This window comes from Mirounga leonina, unplaced genomic scaffold, assembly GCF_011800145.1.
Source record: "Mirounga leonina isolate KUSES-001 unplaced genomic scaffold, KU_Mleo_1.0 Mir_151, whole genome shotgun sequence".
NCBI lineage: Eukaryota > Metazoa > Chordata > Mammalia > Carnivora > Phocidae > Mirounga > Mirounga leonina.
In genome coordinates, this window is record NW_023270377.1 from 1,052,867 (window position 1) to 1,067,544 (window position 14,678).

The 14,678-nt window shown below is 57.7% G+C and overlaps 1 protein-coding gene across 1 annotated transcript in view; it reads left to right on the forward strand.

The window, feature by feature from the left end:
- ANKMY1 (ankyrin repeat and MYND domain containing 1) overlaps positions 1–8,407 on the forward strand; it is a 54,365-nt gene extending 45,958 nt beyond the window's left edge. Inside the window, exons 18-21 of the mRNA XM_035008322.1 lie at positions 3,865–3,943; positions 4,653–4,813; positions 5,818–5,922; positions 8,280–8,407. Of these exons, the coding sequence (XP_034864213.1) occupies positions 3,865–3,943; positions 4,653–4,813; positions 5,818–5,922; positions 8,280–8,407 (473 nt within the window). The remainder of the gene's footprint in view (positions 1–3,864; positions 3,944–4,652; positions 4,814–5,817; positions 5,923–8,279) is intronic.
- The last annotated feature ends 6,271 nt before the right edge of the window (positions 8,408–14,678 follow it).

Below are 14,678 nucleotides of genomic sequence, written 5' to 3' on the forward strand. Positions count from 1 at the left end.
CACCTCTGCCCTGGCCGCCTCACCTCTGCCCTGGCCGCCTCACCTCTGCCCTGGTCGCCTCACCTCTGCGCCTGGCTGCCTCACCTCTGTCCTGGTCGCCTCACCTCTGCGCCTGGCCGCCTCACCTCTGAGCCCTGGCTGCCTTACCTCTGCGCCTGGCCGCCCCACGTCTGCCCCCTGGCTGCCTTACCTCTGCACTGGCTGCCTCACCTCTGCCCTGGCTGCCTCACCTCTGCGCCTGGCTGTCCCACCTCTGCGCCTGGCCGCCTCACCTCTGCGTCTGGCCGCCCCACCTCTGCGTCTGGCTGCCCCACCTCTGCGCCTGGTAGCTTGCAACCGGACCTTGGAATGCAAGAATGGTTTAACAAGAGCAAAATCAATGTAATACACCCCATTTTTAGACTGAAGAAGAAAAACCACATGATCATTTCAATTGATGTAGAAAAAGCATTTCACAAAATCCAACACCCTTTCATGATAAAGAACATACAACAAACAAGGAATAGAGGGGCACTTGCTTAATCTGATTGGGGAGACCTACAAAAAGGCCCACAGTGCACAGACCCCATGGTGGAGGACAGCATGCTTTGTCCCTAGGATCAGAAAGCAGGGCGCCTGGGTGGCTCAGTTGGTTAGGCGACTGCCTTCGGCTCAGGTCATGATCCTGGAGTCCCTGGATCGAGTCCCGCATCGGGCTCTCTGCTCAGCGGGGAGTCTGCTTCTCCCTCTGACCCTCCCCCCTCTCATGTGCTCTCTCTCTCTATCTCATTCTCTCTCAAATAAATAAATAAAATCTTAAAAAAAAAGACAGGAATGTGTCCTCTCACCATGTCTGTTTGATGATGTGCTGGAGTGTTACCCAGTGTAACCAGGCAAGGAAAAGAAAGTCATTCAGATTGGAAAGGAAAACTTAAACTGTCTCTCTTTGCAGAAATTATCTTGCAGATTGAAAATCCAGGGAATCCACTTTTTAAACAAACTAATATTAAACTAAACATATAAATACTAAAATACAAAGTACAGATATAGAACGATTCCGCTATTGTAACTAACGAATGCATTCAGTAAGGTTGCAGGATGTAAGATCAACATGCAAAAACCAGCAGTGTGTCTATATAATTGCAGCCAGCAAACAAAAAATGAGATTTAAAAAAGTTTCATTTACAACAGCATTAATAAAAATAGAATACTTGTGAATACATTTAATAAAAGCCGTGTGAAACTTACACTGAAAACTACAATACGTTGCTGAAGTTAAAGGAGGCCTCAGTAAATAAGACATCTCCTTATCAGAATCCCACTGCCTTCTTTGTAAAATTGAGAAGCTAATTTTAACATTCATATGGAATTACAAAGGTCCCAGAATAGCTGTAGCAATCTTGAAAGAAAAGAGCAAATTGGAAAGACTCATATTTCCTAAATTGAGACTTACTGCAAAACGACAATAAAAAGAGTGTGGCATTGGCATGAAGACAGACATACGGACCAGTGGAATAGGACGCAGATCCCAGAAATAAATACAAGTGTATGTCAGCTGATTTTCAACAAGGATGCCAACACTTTGAAATGAGGTTAAGGACAGAGTTTTCAACAGATGGTACTGGGACAAGTGGTTATCCAGACACAATAGAATGAAGTTTGACCCTACCTCACACCACATACAAAATTTAATTCAATTTGGATCGAAGACCTAAATGCAAGAGCTTAAACTATAAATCTCTTTAAAGAGGATATAGGGACAAATCTTCATATCCTCAGAGTTGGCAATGAATTCCTAGATATGACACCAAGAGCATAAGTGATGAAAGAAAAAAATGGATAAATTGGACTTCACCAAAATTGAAAACTTCCATGCTTCAAAGGACACTATCAAGAAAATGAAAAGACAACAGACTGTATGGGAGATATATCGAAAATCATGTATCTTACAAGGGAGTTGTATGTAGAATAAATTAAAAAATCTTACAGCTCCATAATAAAGACAAATAACTGAATTTAAAAATGGAGAAAGAGTATGAATAGAGATTTTTCCGAAGAAAGATCTACAAATGGTCAACAAGCACATGAAAAGATGCTCACTGGGACGCCTGGGTGGCCAGTCGTTAAGCCTCTGCCTTCGGCTCAGGTCATGATCTCAGGGTCCTGGGATCGAGCCCCGCGTTGGGCTCCTTGCTCGGCAGGGAGTCTGCTTCTCCCTTTGCCTGCTACTCCCTCTGCTTGTGCTCTCTCTCTGACAAATAAATAAAATATTAAAAAAAAAAGATGCTCACTATCATTAGTTCCCAGTGATGTACACACCAAACTGCATTAAGCTGTCACTCCATACTCACCAGGATGGTTATAATTGAAACGTCAGTAACAAATGTTGGCGAGGATGTGGAGAAAGCAGAACCCTCCCATGCCGCTGGTGGGAACGTAAAATGGTGCAGCCTCTTCCGAGAGCGGTCTGGCCGTTCCTTAAGTGTTCATCATAGAGTTATGGTATGACCCAGCAATTCCACTCCTAGGTATGTACTTGAGAGAAATGAGAACTTGTGCTCACATGTTTATAGCAGCATTATTTCTAAAAGCCAAAGAATGGAAACAACCCAAATACCTGTCAACTGATGAATGGATAAGCAAATTATGGCATACCCGTGCAATGGGATATTATTCATCCATAAAAAAGAATGGACTACCAGTGCATGCTAGGACATGGATGAACCTCAAAAACATTGTTTTAAGCTAAAGAATCTTGTCACCAAAGACCACACATGTACTGTATGATCCCATTCATAGGAAATGTCCAGAATAGGCAAATCCATAGAGACAGAAAGTAGGTCAGCGGTTGCCTAGGACTGGGGGGATGGCGGTTATCAGGGGCTGGGCTCGCATTTGGACTGATGGGCATGCTGTAAAGATGACGACGGCCGATAACCACAAGCCGTTACTGTGCACTTCACATGTGTGCACTGGGTGGAATGCGAACGATAGGTCAACAGAGTTGTCAGAGTCCCACCACCCTAACACACGGAGATGCTCTCCGTTCTCTCTGCCCGTGTTCTTTGAAAGAAGTGACCGCAGTGCTGTGGCCGCATCAGACCCACTTCGGTTCTGCTTGATCGTCACCTCTCCCAGAAGCTTTGCCTTGGGGCCGTGTGGTCCTCACAACAACAGCTCTGGCTCAGGGCACAGTGCCACAGAGCTGGCCTCCTGGGCCCACGCTCGAGCCCCCAGGATGAGCTGCGGTGCAGCCCTGGCTTCTGGTGCACGGGGAGGATGGGGAGGAAAGAGGGGCTCCCGCCATCTCTGTTCTTGGGGCCAGCAGGTGTTTGGGGGGTTTCTGCCGAATTAGAGGTTAGGCGGCCTTCCTGGGGTGGGGGGGCTGACATGCTGTTTGAGGAGAGGAAGGTGGGGTGCAGTGGAACCCATGACCGTCGTTGGGGGGCCTCACTGGCTTTTGGTCCCCGGCCCCCTGTGTCCTGCTGCCAGCTGCTGGAGAGCAGAGCCAGGAATCTTCACTCTGGAGAGCATCGTGAGCTGATCAAGGCCAAAGAAGCCTGGTGGCCTCTTCCCGGTGTGGAGAGAGGGGTACACTGGGCCAGCCAATGGCAAAGACGTGGGGTGGCCAGGAGGCTGCAGAGGGCTGGCCGAGGATGCAGGAGCAGAGGGAAGTCAAGGGGTGAAGCCCCCTCCCCAGAGGCTGGGAGTCAGAGGCTCTGACTCCTCAAACTTGCGTCGGGCTGTAGAAGGGCTTGGGGTCCCACCTGGTTGCCCGTAGTGCCGGGAATGGGCTCACTGCAGCAGCTCAGGGCTCCTGATGCCCGTGGGCGTCCCGGCACGGCTGGAGCACCCACAGAGCCTAACGTGGTTCTGTCACTGCAGCGGAGCTGACCCCCTACCAGAGGCTGAAGCGGAAAAGTGTTGTCCCGTCCAGAGCGCTGCACCTGGAAGAGCAGGAGCGGTGAGTGGCTGGCTGACGGTGGCCGTGGGCTGGGCAGCGTGGCCTGGCCTGACCTGCTCTGCCCAGCACAGCGTTGCTGTGTCCCAGCCCTGAGCAACGTGGCCCTGCTCTCGGGCCATGGGCCAAGATGTGGGTGGCAGATGGGGTTGGTCACAGGTGCGCTTGTGGAGTGGCCCAGTGGGGTTTGGGTGCAGGCTCACCTTCCTGAAGGTATCTCTGCTGTCACGGGCTGTACTGCCCTGGGCCCTCCCAGCCCCTCCCTGGGATCATGGCTCTGCACCCACACTGCTGTTCCAGAACAGTCCTTTACATAAATGTGCACCTGATCATCCCCGTGGGCATTCTGGAAGCTACCTGCCCAGGAAACCCTGGTGGGTGAGGTGGGGGTGCCGAGTGGGGACAGGCCCTAGGGCTCAAGGGTGTGCCTGCTGGGGTCCGCTCCTCCCGTGCTGTGGCAAGAAGGGTCCCTGATGCCACGGCATCATCCCCTACCCGGCCCTGGTGGCTTCCAGGCCACAGTGTGTTTCCTGTTCAAAATCGCCCTGTGCTGGACATCCATGGACGGGGACTTCAGGTTTCTGTCCATGTGTGGGTGGCCACCCTGCGTGGTGGATGGTGGGCCTGGCACCAGCCCCCCCCCCGCCCCCGGTGGGGACGGCGGGTCACAGAGGGCGGTCCCTGCCTCACTGCCCACGTGGCTTCTGTGCAGGATTCCCTTCTTCAAGTTCTGCTCCCAGTGCGGCCGCTCGGTGGGAGTGCGCCTGGTGCCCTGCACCCGCTGCTACGGGATCCTGACCTGCAGCAAATACTGCAAGACCAGAGCCTGGGGCGACTTCCACAAGCGGGACTGCGGCACCCTGTCAGTCATCGGTGAGTCCGCGTGCCCGGCCGGCTGCTGTGCGGCCTGCCGTGTCCGAGGATGTAGGCACCCGCCTGTGGGGCTGCTGCGTGAGGTCTCCATTATTCCCCGAAACCTCTCGGGTTCCAGCCACTTTCCGGAATTCCCAGATGGGCCTGGTGTGCAGACAGGGCGCTGAGTCCACCTGCTTCTTCTCTACATGTTGTGAGCCCATGGCTCCCTGGAGGTGGGCATGGCCTGGGCCCCACAGAACCGGGACACCATCCCTGGGGCTCCATGGGACATGTGGGGGGCTCCCCTGCACATGCGGGGGCCCTGGTGGGCACAGGTTTCCCTGGGCCATGGGGCACTTGGCCTTGGCACTGCTTCTGGAAACTTCCTCCCAGCCCACCCTCCCCATGCCCCCTCCTTTGGGATGACCTGGGGAGGAGCTGCGGGTGTGTGGGTGGTGACTCTGGACCAGGGCACCACTGCTCTGAGGGTAGCTAATGGTGAGCAAAGCTGTGTGCACGGCTGTCCCCTGGGACTTGAGCAGGTCGGGGAGGGGCAGGTGTTGCTTCGCTGTCTCTCAGAGCCTGTCCTTGGTGTGGAGGGACAGGAAGGCTGGCCTGACTGCTGCCCTTGGGCCTCTGCCCCTGGGGCCCTTCCTCTCTGAGCTCCGACACTGTCCTCTCGGTGCCCCTCTGTGAAGCGGGGCTCTGTGGGGTGCACGTGGGTCTGGACAAGGCTCCCTAGGCTTAGGGACCCCAGGCTGGGAGTCCCCTGCTTTGAAGAGATGGAGTCATTGCCATGCATGCCACATGTGTGCCAGCATGACGCCATGCAGGGCAGGACGGGGCTGAGCCGGGAGCCCAGGGCTCGCAGAGCTGAGCGCTGTGTTCCAGGTGACACCACCGGACAGTAGCGAGCCGGCGGGGCCCACAGGGGTTTGGGGTCCCTCTGCACTCCTGCAGGGGGCCTGCGTCTGTGCCTCCTCGGGGACAGCCCAGGCCCTCACCTTCCTCCTCCCTGCCAGTTCCTCCTCCAGGGCCCCACCTGGAGGACTTGCACAGGAGGGCGGAAGAATCTCAATGGCCGGAACAGCTGGATGCCCGAGGCCTGGGGGGGGGCCCAGCGGCAGGCCTTGCCGCCACCGTGATCCTCACCTGCTGGCAGCCACACCTCGGGGCGCCTCCAGGCTGCTGGCCTCGTGCAGGACGTCTGCACCTACAGGGCTGTGCATGACGTCTTCCTCCTGACCTCGCAATAAAGTGGCCCCACTGCGTGTGTGTTTAACCCTCCCTGCCTTGCTCCGCCGGCCCGTACCCAGACAAAGCCCAGAGCTTCCGAGGTTCTCCCTGGCCAATCGGTGCCTGGCATCTGTCAGTTGATGGGAAGGCTGGGAGGATGAGGGTCAGGACTGGAGCTCGCTCTAGAGACTACTACCGGAAGGTCACTCCTGGACCGCTGGGGAACGTTTTGGGGCTTCCCAGGTGCTCCCAGCCCCGGCTCTCCATCTGCACTCCTGCTGGAAGGCTCCAGGCCCCCTGCTGGTCCCCAGAAGGGGGGGGTGTCCATATCTTCCACGTGCATTTACCGAGTGTGTGTGTGCATCAGGCAGGCTCTGGGGCGGGGACGGTGGATAGGAAAATCGCCGTGATTGAGACGGGAGTGTGGGGGTGCCTGAGTCAGCACTGCACAGTGGTGATGGGTGTGCTTTCGTGGAGAGGTGGGAGGAAGGGGGCAGGGAGGATTGAGGACTGGGGTGCCAGTCCTGAGCAAGAAGGTGGGGGGCATGGCCAGGGAGGAGGAGGGGGTGGGGCAGGGCAGGTGGGAGAGGAGGTTGGGAAAGGAGGGGTGCTGAGCCTGTGCAGGGACCCCAGCTAGGCCGCTTTTTGCAGGTCAAGGCAGCCCCACCTGCAGCCGTGGTTTTGCCTGAATTCCTGGGTCTCTTGTCTAGATGGGGCCCCTTATGTGGGAAGCTTGCTGGGGAGGCTCCCAGGTAAAGGGGTGAGGAGAGCACGTAGGCACAAGGAGAAACAAGCCTGTGTGTAGCTCTGCAGCTCTGTATCAGCCGGTCCTGCCCCCGGCTGGGGCTGTGGAGGGCCTTCCCGGGGAGGGGCCGGGGCTGGGGGCAGCCCCCAGGGGCGTGTGGGCGGCTCCCACCTCAGCCGCTAGGAAAGGAAGTGCTCCTAATGAGCACCTCCTAATTTCGAACTTACACTGTTAATTATATGACGTTTAGAGATCTGTATGTATACACACAAAAGTAGGACGAGATTAAATGGCAGTTATCCCCAAACCCGAAGTTACCAGTACCTTGGTGTGTGCTTCCAGTCCCATCTGTGTCTGTCCGCACACGCCGCGTCCATCACACACGCCGTCCATCACACCCTCCCACACCACCCGCCACACCACACACACGCACCACGCGCCACACGCTCGGGATGTGGGAGCGTGATCTGTATGTTCTAAACTTAACCACGAACTTTCTATGCTTTGATATATTTTTCTGCAACGTAATTTTCCCCAAATGAAAATAGTATTGTTTTTATTCTGATTATGCATGCAATCTACGCCCATTGTTAAAAAACACAAGAAAATGAAAACTGAAAATCCTCCTAGTCTTACTGCTCAGGAACAGATAACCTGAACATACTAGATTTTAATCTGTGCCCAGGTACACACAGAGTGCATCTTCATGCACCCCCATGCGTATGCACACGCGTGTTGTCATGTGTCCCTCCATTTGTTTTTAGTTAAGTGGCTCGTTTTGTGACTTTAACCTACCTTTCTGGTGCACTGTGTGCATCCTACCATTTTCCTGAAGGAACTGAGGCATCCGCCCACCACCTGGCCGCCGGGCATCTACTGTTTCAGGGCTCACTCGCGGAGGGGGCTGTGCACACACCTTCCACCTAGTTTTACTTTGGGCAGGATTCACAGAGGTTGCATTTTCAGATTTTAGGAGCGTTCCCATCATCAGTCTTGTCTTCTTAGCCCGCTTGCTGGTAAGGCTGGGGGGCGTGTCCGCGCTGCGACACTGGGTCGGTAATGAGCCCGCAAGGTGCACTGCCTGTCTTCCGGGGATCCACGCACGAGCTGAAAGTCCTCTCCACACTCGGATGTGGGAACACGGCGTTGAGGTTTTTCCTCGGGTCTGTTACCAGAGACGCCTGCCCTTCCAGCCTCGGGGAGCTCTCCCCACACCCTGCCGCCCTCCCTGCTGCCTCTCCCTCTTGTGGGACCAAACTTCTCTCCGTTTGAACTTCACTCCATGGAGTTTTTCGCTCTGTTGTCAAATCCATCTGTCCTGTTTCAGGGTCTGGTTTGCTGGCAGATTTAGGAAGCAGTCCCCAGACTGAGATTATACAAGGTTCGCCCGGATTTTAAAAACAATCTTCATTATTGTTTTGCTTAGAATTTTACAGTTGCCCAGAATTACTGTGAGAGATCTGAGAGCCAGCTGGCACCACTAGTCCTGTCCTTTCTCCACAGGACTGGTGGTGACCAAATCCCGCGGCAGGTGCAAGGACGATCCGGCTGTGGCTCCCGCAGCCTCCGATGCACTGTCCCCACTGCGGGACAGCCCAGCCAGCGCTCCGTTTCCCTGTGAAAGGCGCTAGCTGTTAGTCTGTGCTTATTCAACTTGTATGCAGATTTGGCCTGTTGACACTTTGTAACTATCCTGATTGCTTAGTGTGATCGGGAGACGTGGCGTCTTCAATGGCTTGAGGCTTCCAGGTAAGGCTGTGCTGTCCCCGTCCAGTCTGATGGTTTCCTGAGCGGAGGAGTCCCCACTGGCTGCTCTCCCCATCTCTCCTTAGGCCAACCCTGTAGGAAGTCTGCTCAGCTCTGCCTTCCAAGTTTGGCCCAATCGGGCCACTTCTAGAACCTCCTGCCACCACCGCCCCTGCCCGCCTCTCTGTCCCTGCAGCCCACTTTGCTCCTGCACCCACTTGTGTCCCATCAAAGTCCTCCCTGTACCCATCGCTCACTGTCCCCCCTGCTCCAGCCCCCCTACCCGCCCCCACCTGGGTCTGCTCCCCCATTCCTGTGGCTCTTCCCCCATTCCCAGAAGGCTGCTGTGGAGGCCACTCCAGCTTCTGGGTCAACAGGTGCATTGAGCGATTATCCTCTGACCGCCGTGCTTCTGGCACCTGAATTTCACAGAGGACAAGATAACTGGATCCCTACCCTTGAGGGAGTCTGCGTTCTAGAAGGGAGAGCTGTCCCGTGGGAGAAATGCCCCCTTTGCCAGACTCCAGCAGGACAGGTACGGTGTTCCCAGCAGAGCTCTGTTGCTGTGAGGACGCAGGCTAGGCACGGAGGGGTCACCCCACAGGAGGGCACAGGCCCACCTCCTTGCGTGCTTGTGGGGGGGGAGGGGGCAGGGGAAGGGCACAGCCCCGCCTCCCCTGCGGCCCCTGGGGGGGCACAGCCCCTCCTCCCTGCGGCCCGGGGCTTCCCTGGTCTCCGCAGCGCCGCGCCTGGCCCCAGCTGTCTGGGTTGGTGGCAGGCGCTGCGGATGCCCGCGCAGGATCCTGTTTCTGTTCCGCGTCTGTGGCTCTTTCTTCGCCCGGGGCTCGCTGTTAGTTGGCAGTGGCCGCGCGGCAGCCTTGTGTCTACACGGGATGCTTCGAGCCGATTTCTTAAAAGGATCCAGGCGTTACATTTTACGGATTGGCACGCCAAAGTTAATCATTCCAGCTTAAATCTTTTTCTCTAGACTTCCTTTAACGCATTGGTCTGGCTGTTCAGTCCACGTGGTGCCTCTGCGTGAAGTGCCCCCACGTCCCGGTCTCCCCGCCCTGGCCTCTCTGTCACCCGGACCTTTGCGCTCGTCAGGAATCCAGCTGCCTGTATCTTCAGAATACACCGACCCAGGTGCCTCTGCCCCGGCCCTTACTGGGCGCTGTGCATCGGGGCGGGAGGGGTGCGCGTCTCACCCCCTGCTCTGTACCAAGTTCTGGGGGGGGCGGGGGGAGGGCTGTGGAGAGGCTGGCCCGGCCAGACACACTGTGCGTCCTGCGTGCCCTCTGTTCCCTCCCGCGATGGTCCCTGGAGACTCCAGCCGGAGCAGGGTGCAGCCCAGCCAGCAGCCAGCCACCCCTCAGGTCCTGAGCGACGCGGGCAGCTGGTCTGAGTGGAGGCCCGGCACTGCCCGAGTGTGGACCAAGGGGGTGCCTGCCTGGGCACCTGTCCTGGGGAATGCTGCGGAGCGCAGCTCCCTCCTCGGAAAGTTCTGTGATGCTGAGCCCCTCTACCTGCTTCTGCTCTCTGAGCGTGAGGTGTCCCGGCTGCTCTGGGGGACCCGCCTCCCTTCTCCTCTGGCCATAGTGTGCGCAGCCCATTGGCTCCCTGCGAACGTGGCAGTTCTGGTCACTTAGGCCCTGCTGCAGAATGGGGGTCCCACCGTGCCCAGGCCAGGCCCCTCGCCGAGCCACCACCTGTCTCCCTGCCCCTGCTTTGTGGCCTCACTGTCGTGGGGGTCTGGCCTCCCTGGGACTGGGAGGGTGTGGGAGGACAGTGGTGGGGTGTGTGCTCAGATGGGACGGAGCGCAGGGCCTGGTGACTTGTGAGGGCCTAGACACCTCGGGAGCGGAAGGCCTCGGCGGGCCTGAGCATCAGGGTGGTGAGGGCAGGAGGGAGACCAGCCGGGCAGTGGTGTGGGCAGGGTGGGTGCTCAGGGGAGAGCCTGCTGGGGCAGGGGCAGAGCTCAGCATAGAAATGCCCAGCATGCGGGAGACAGGCTGCAGGGAATGCGCTCAGTGGTCAAGGAAGATGTGGGAGGGCCCTCGGGGTGGACGTCGTCAGTGATGGAGAGCATACTGAGGGTGTGTTGCGCTGGTCCTGCTGTGGGGAGTGGTTGTGGGAAGAGGGGGTGGCCCACAGAACTGGCAAGGGGGAGCCAGGAGTGTGGGACCTTCTGCTCCGCCGGGCCGTGGAGTGTGTGTGCCCCTGTGTGTGTGCGTGCTCGTGTGTGCATGTGTGTTTCCGTGTTCGTGTGCGTGCGTGTATAGAGGGGTAGTGCTGAGCAGGTGGAGGGCTGAGTTTAATGGGGGGCTTACCCAGGCAGCTCTTCAGGGGTCAGCTTGCTGAGGGTGCTCCGAGACTAGCTCACCTGCCTTCTGTCTCCCTGCCACTCCCACCCTTCCTCTGGCTTGGGAGTGTGCCCGGACAGCCACCTTGCTCACCCATCCCCTGACCTCGCTCCCGGCTTCCTGCTCCTCTGGGCTCCACTCGGCCACCCGCCCGGGCTTCTTGGGGTCCTCGGGCCGGGAAAGAGGTGCCCTGCTCCCTTCCCCAGCTCTAGGAGGCCACCATGGGGAGCGGGTGAGGTGGGGCAGGTGGAGGGTGGAGACATGCCGGGTGCCGCCGGGTGACCAGATGCGTGGCTTCACGGCGAGCTTGCAAGTGCCCGTGGCTCTAGGGGAGCTGGCCTACAGCAGAGCCTGGTGCAGGTGGAGAAACAGCAGGTCAGGAGGGCACTGGGGGGAGAGGGCCAGGCAGTGGGCGAGTGAGGGAGGCTCAGGCTGGGGAGCCAGCCCGCAGGGCACTGGGCAAGCGGCATCTATGGTGGATGCGCTCTGGAGGAGGCGTGTGGAGGGGTTGATGGGTTTCACTTAGATCAGGGGAGCCAACAAGGCCGGGCAAGGATGGTGTTTTTGAGGGGAAGCCCCGCCCTCAGGGCATGAAGGGAGGGCCAGGGCTGGGGAGATGGAGGGACCAGGCTCGTGGCTATGACCCCTCCCCAGACGCTCCATACCTGGGCTCTTGGGAGAGCAGGCAGCGTCCTGAGGGGTGGCCAGGTAAGGTCAAGGGAGCCTTGGGAGGAGGTGCCCAGGAAGCTGGGAACAGAGGCGATTTGGGGTGCCTGAGAGGGGAACAGCCTGAGATGAGCTCAGGATGGAGAGGGATGGTCAGTCTGGAATGTTGGTGAGGGACCCACACGGCCTGGAACCTGTGGTTGTCAGGGTTCCACCCAGAATCCAGCATTCTGTGACCTCTGGAGAGACAGGCAGTGGGGTGGCCAGGTGGGTCCCAGGCAGGACACAGAAAACATAGGAGCTGTGGGTTCCTTCCCAGCCACAGAGTGGGGCCCCCCCCGCCCCCCGTCCTTGGAGCCTGGGGAGTTTCCTCCTTCCTTGGGCCACAGCTGCAGGCTGACCACGAGCAAGGGTGTCCGGCTTAGTTCTGTTTGTGGTTTGGGTTCTTTTATTTTAAAGAATCCCCCCCCACACACACTTTAAAAGCTTCACAGCCCCACAAAACCTGCATCTGATCTGGTTCAACTGTGAACATTTAAAAAAAAACACAAAATAGTAAGGAGTCCTGGACCTGCCACCACTTGGGTGGGACACCTGTCCGCACAGATGTCCGCACTGAGATGCGCTCATCTCATGCCTGGTTGTTAAAGAACTGGAACGCGGTGCAGCTAGCCCTCCACTCTTACCCCATTAGATGGTTTCGCTTTTCATTCCTGTGTCCCTAAAAGGCACGTGGAACTGTTTTCCATTGTGAGATTTTATACTGCACAATGCTTTGGAAAATCTCTTTCTGCATTCCCTGATGACAAGGAAAATTGAGCACTTTTTCATATGTAACTAGTGGTTATTTATCCTATTTATTATTTAAAGATTTATTTATTAGAGCAAGAGTGCGAGCGCATGCACACACGAGCGGGGGCAGGGGCAGAGGGAGAGGAAGAGAGAGAATCCCAAGCAGACACCCCGCTGAGTGCGGAGCCCAACGCGGGGCTTGGTCTCTATCTCATGACCCTGAGACCACGACCTGAGCCGAAGTCAAGAGTCGGAATACTTAACCGACTGCGCCACCGAGGCGGCCCCCATCCTATTTATTATTTATCGGGCATTTGGAGTCCCGTGTCTGGGATTCGCCTCCGTGGCTGTGTGATTGCTGCCCATGTTTGCGTGGGGATGGCTCTGTCCTCGATGGCAGGAGCCTCTGATGTGTGCCACAGCCTGCGTTTCCGTGTCTGGTCTGTCTTCGTGCAGGACAGAATATCGGTGTGGCCACAGTTGCCCACGGCATCCTCGTGGCTCCGTGGCTCCAGAGTGCTTCCTGTGTCTGCGGGTCTTACTGTCCCACTGTCTTCTCTGTGGTTGTAAATGTGGCTTTCCGCAGTTTGCTTCTTAGTCCATCCTCAGTATTCTTGTTGATGGTGTGAGGTGGGGGCCTGTTCGATCCTTGCCATGTGGCTAGTCGAGGGCCCGGCACCGGTTAGCTTCCATGCTTTCTCCACCCGCGCCCCCCCCCCCGGCAGCTCTTCATCTGCTCCCTTCCCCACAGACTTGCCTTTTCCAGAATTTTCTCCAGATGGACTCAAACTGGCATGGTCTTCTGTAGTCTGGGGGCTGCGTTCAGGCTGCCAACCTGTGGAGGAGGTGGGGGGGCTTCCCTTTCTACGAAACTCCCAACTCACTGGGCCCCCTCTCACACCCGGCCGAAGGCATGGAGCTCCTGCCAACGTGCCTCCTGTGGGGTGCCCACCTCCTCTGGGGGATCCCTGCCTCCTGTGGGGTGCTCACTTCCTCTGGGGGATCCCTGCCTCCTGTGGGGTGCTCACTTCCTATGGGGGCCCCACCTCCTGTGGGGTCCTTATTTCCTGTGGGGAAGACCCCTCCTCCTGTGGGGGGTCCCTGCCTCCTATTGGGGGGTCCCTGCTTCCTATGGGGTGTCCCCATCTCCTGTGGGGCCCTCACTTCCTATGGAGGTCCTCACATCCTGTGGGGGGCCCTTGCTTTTTGTGGGGGGTCTCCACCTCTTGTGTGGTCCCCACCTCTTGTGGGGGGACCCCGCCTCCTCAGGGGGGTCCCCATGTCCTGTGTGGGGAGGGTCCTCATCTGAGCTCCAGATGGTGCTTTTCCCAGTCTCCTGTTTTGTTTTAAACAGTGGGCTTGTTCTAACCTGAGGGCTTCCGTCTCTGACACCACACAACACTCTGTAGACCAGCTGCCCCACGACCTGACATTCTCGGGCTCTGGCTCGGGGTGGTGGGTGTTTTTTGGCATGCTGTAATTTTTAATTTGAGTTCCCACCACTGGGGATATGTGACTCCTTCTCCCGAGGGCATCTCACTCTGCCTGGGCGGGGGAGCCCTGCCTGATACCTGCTGAGGACCAGTGGAACCCCCTGCTCTGGGGAGGCGGTTTCTGGGCAGAGCCCCTGCAGCAAAGCTTTCTTGGCCCCCGTGTGGGCCCTCCCCCTGCTCTGGAGCCCGCTGATGGCTGCGGACTGTGACGTTCCTTGCCTTGTCCAGCGCGCCGAGCCGTCTGCAGGGGCAGCATCGCTGTGAGCGTCGACACCAACGCGTCCTGGTGTTTTCCCCCGCTGCTCGCTCTTGCTTGGGGGGCCTGTCGGGTTCCCGCTGCTGGTGCCATGTCGTTGGAGATTCCCGAGAGGTTCCTGGCTGGCTGGCTTCTCCGCCTTCCCGGGCCGGGCCCGGAAACGGGCTTCTGCTACCTGTTTGCATCTTCAGGCCACGCGAGGGAGGGAGAGAAGCGTTGCCCTTCACCAAGGTTGCCCTTCACTGGGTCCCATCCGGGCCCCGTCACCTGCCCTAGACTCACCCCCACCTTTGACAGCTCGGACAGGGGACTTGCCACCTATGTTGTTCCCAGCAGGACACAGGCCCTTGGTTCCAATCCTTCCACGTTCACGAGGGAATCTGTTCTCTACCCTGAACTAGACCTAGGACTTTGATGATACGTGCGATTTCTGGACAGAGGGCTTGTCTCCAGGTAAAGGACCGCCGGTCCCCTGGAGGGGAGGAGGGTGTGCGTTCCCACGAGAGTGTGCACGCAGAGTGCCACGCGGGCCTGCCCACAGGAGGCGCCGAGGACCTGGCTGCCCTCTGCCGGCCGGGGGCCGGTC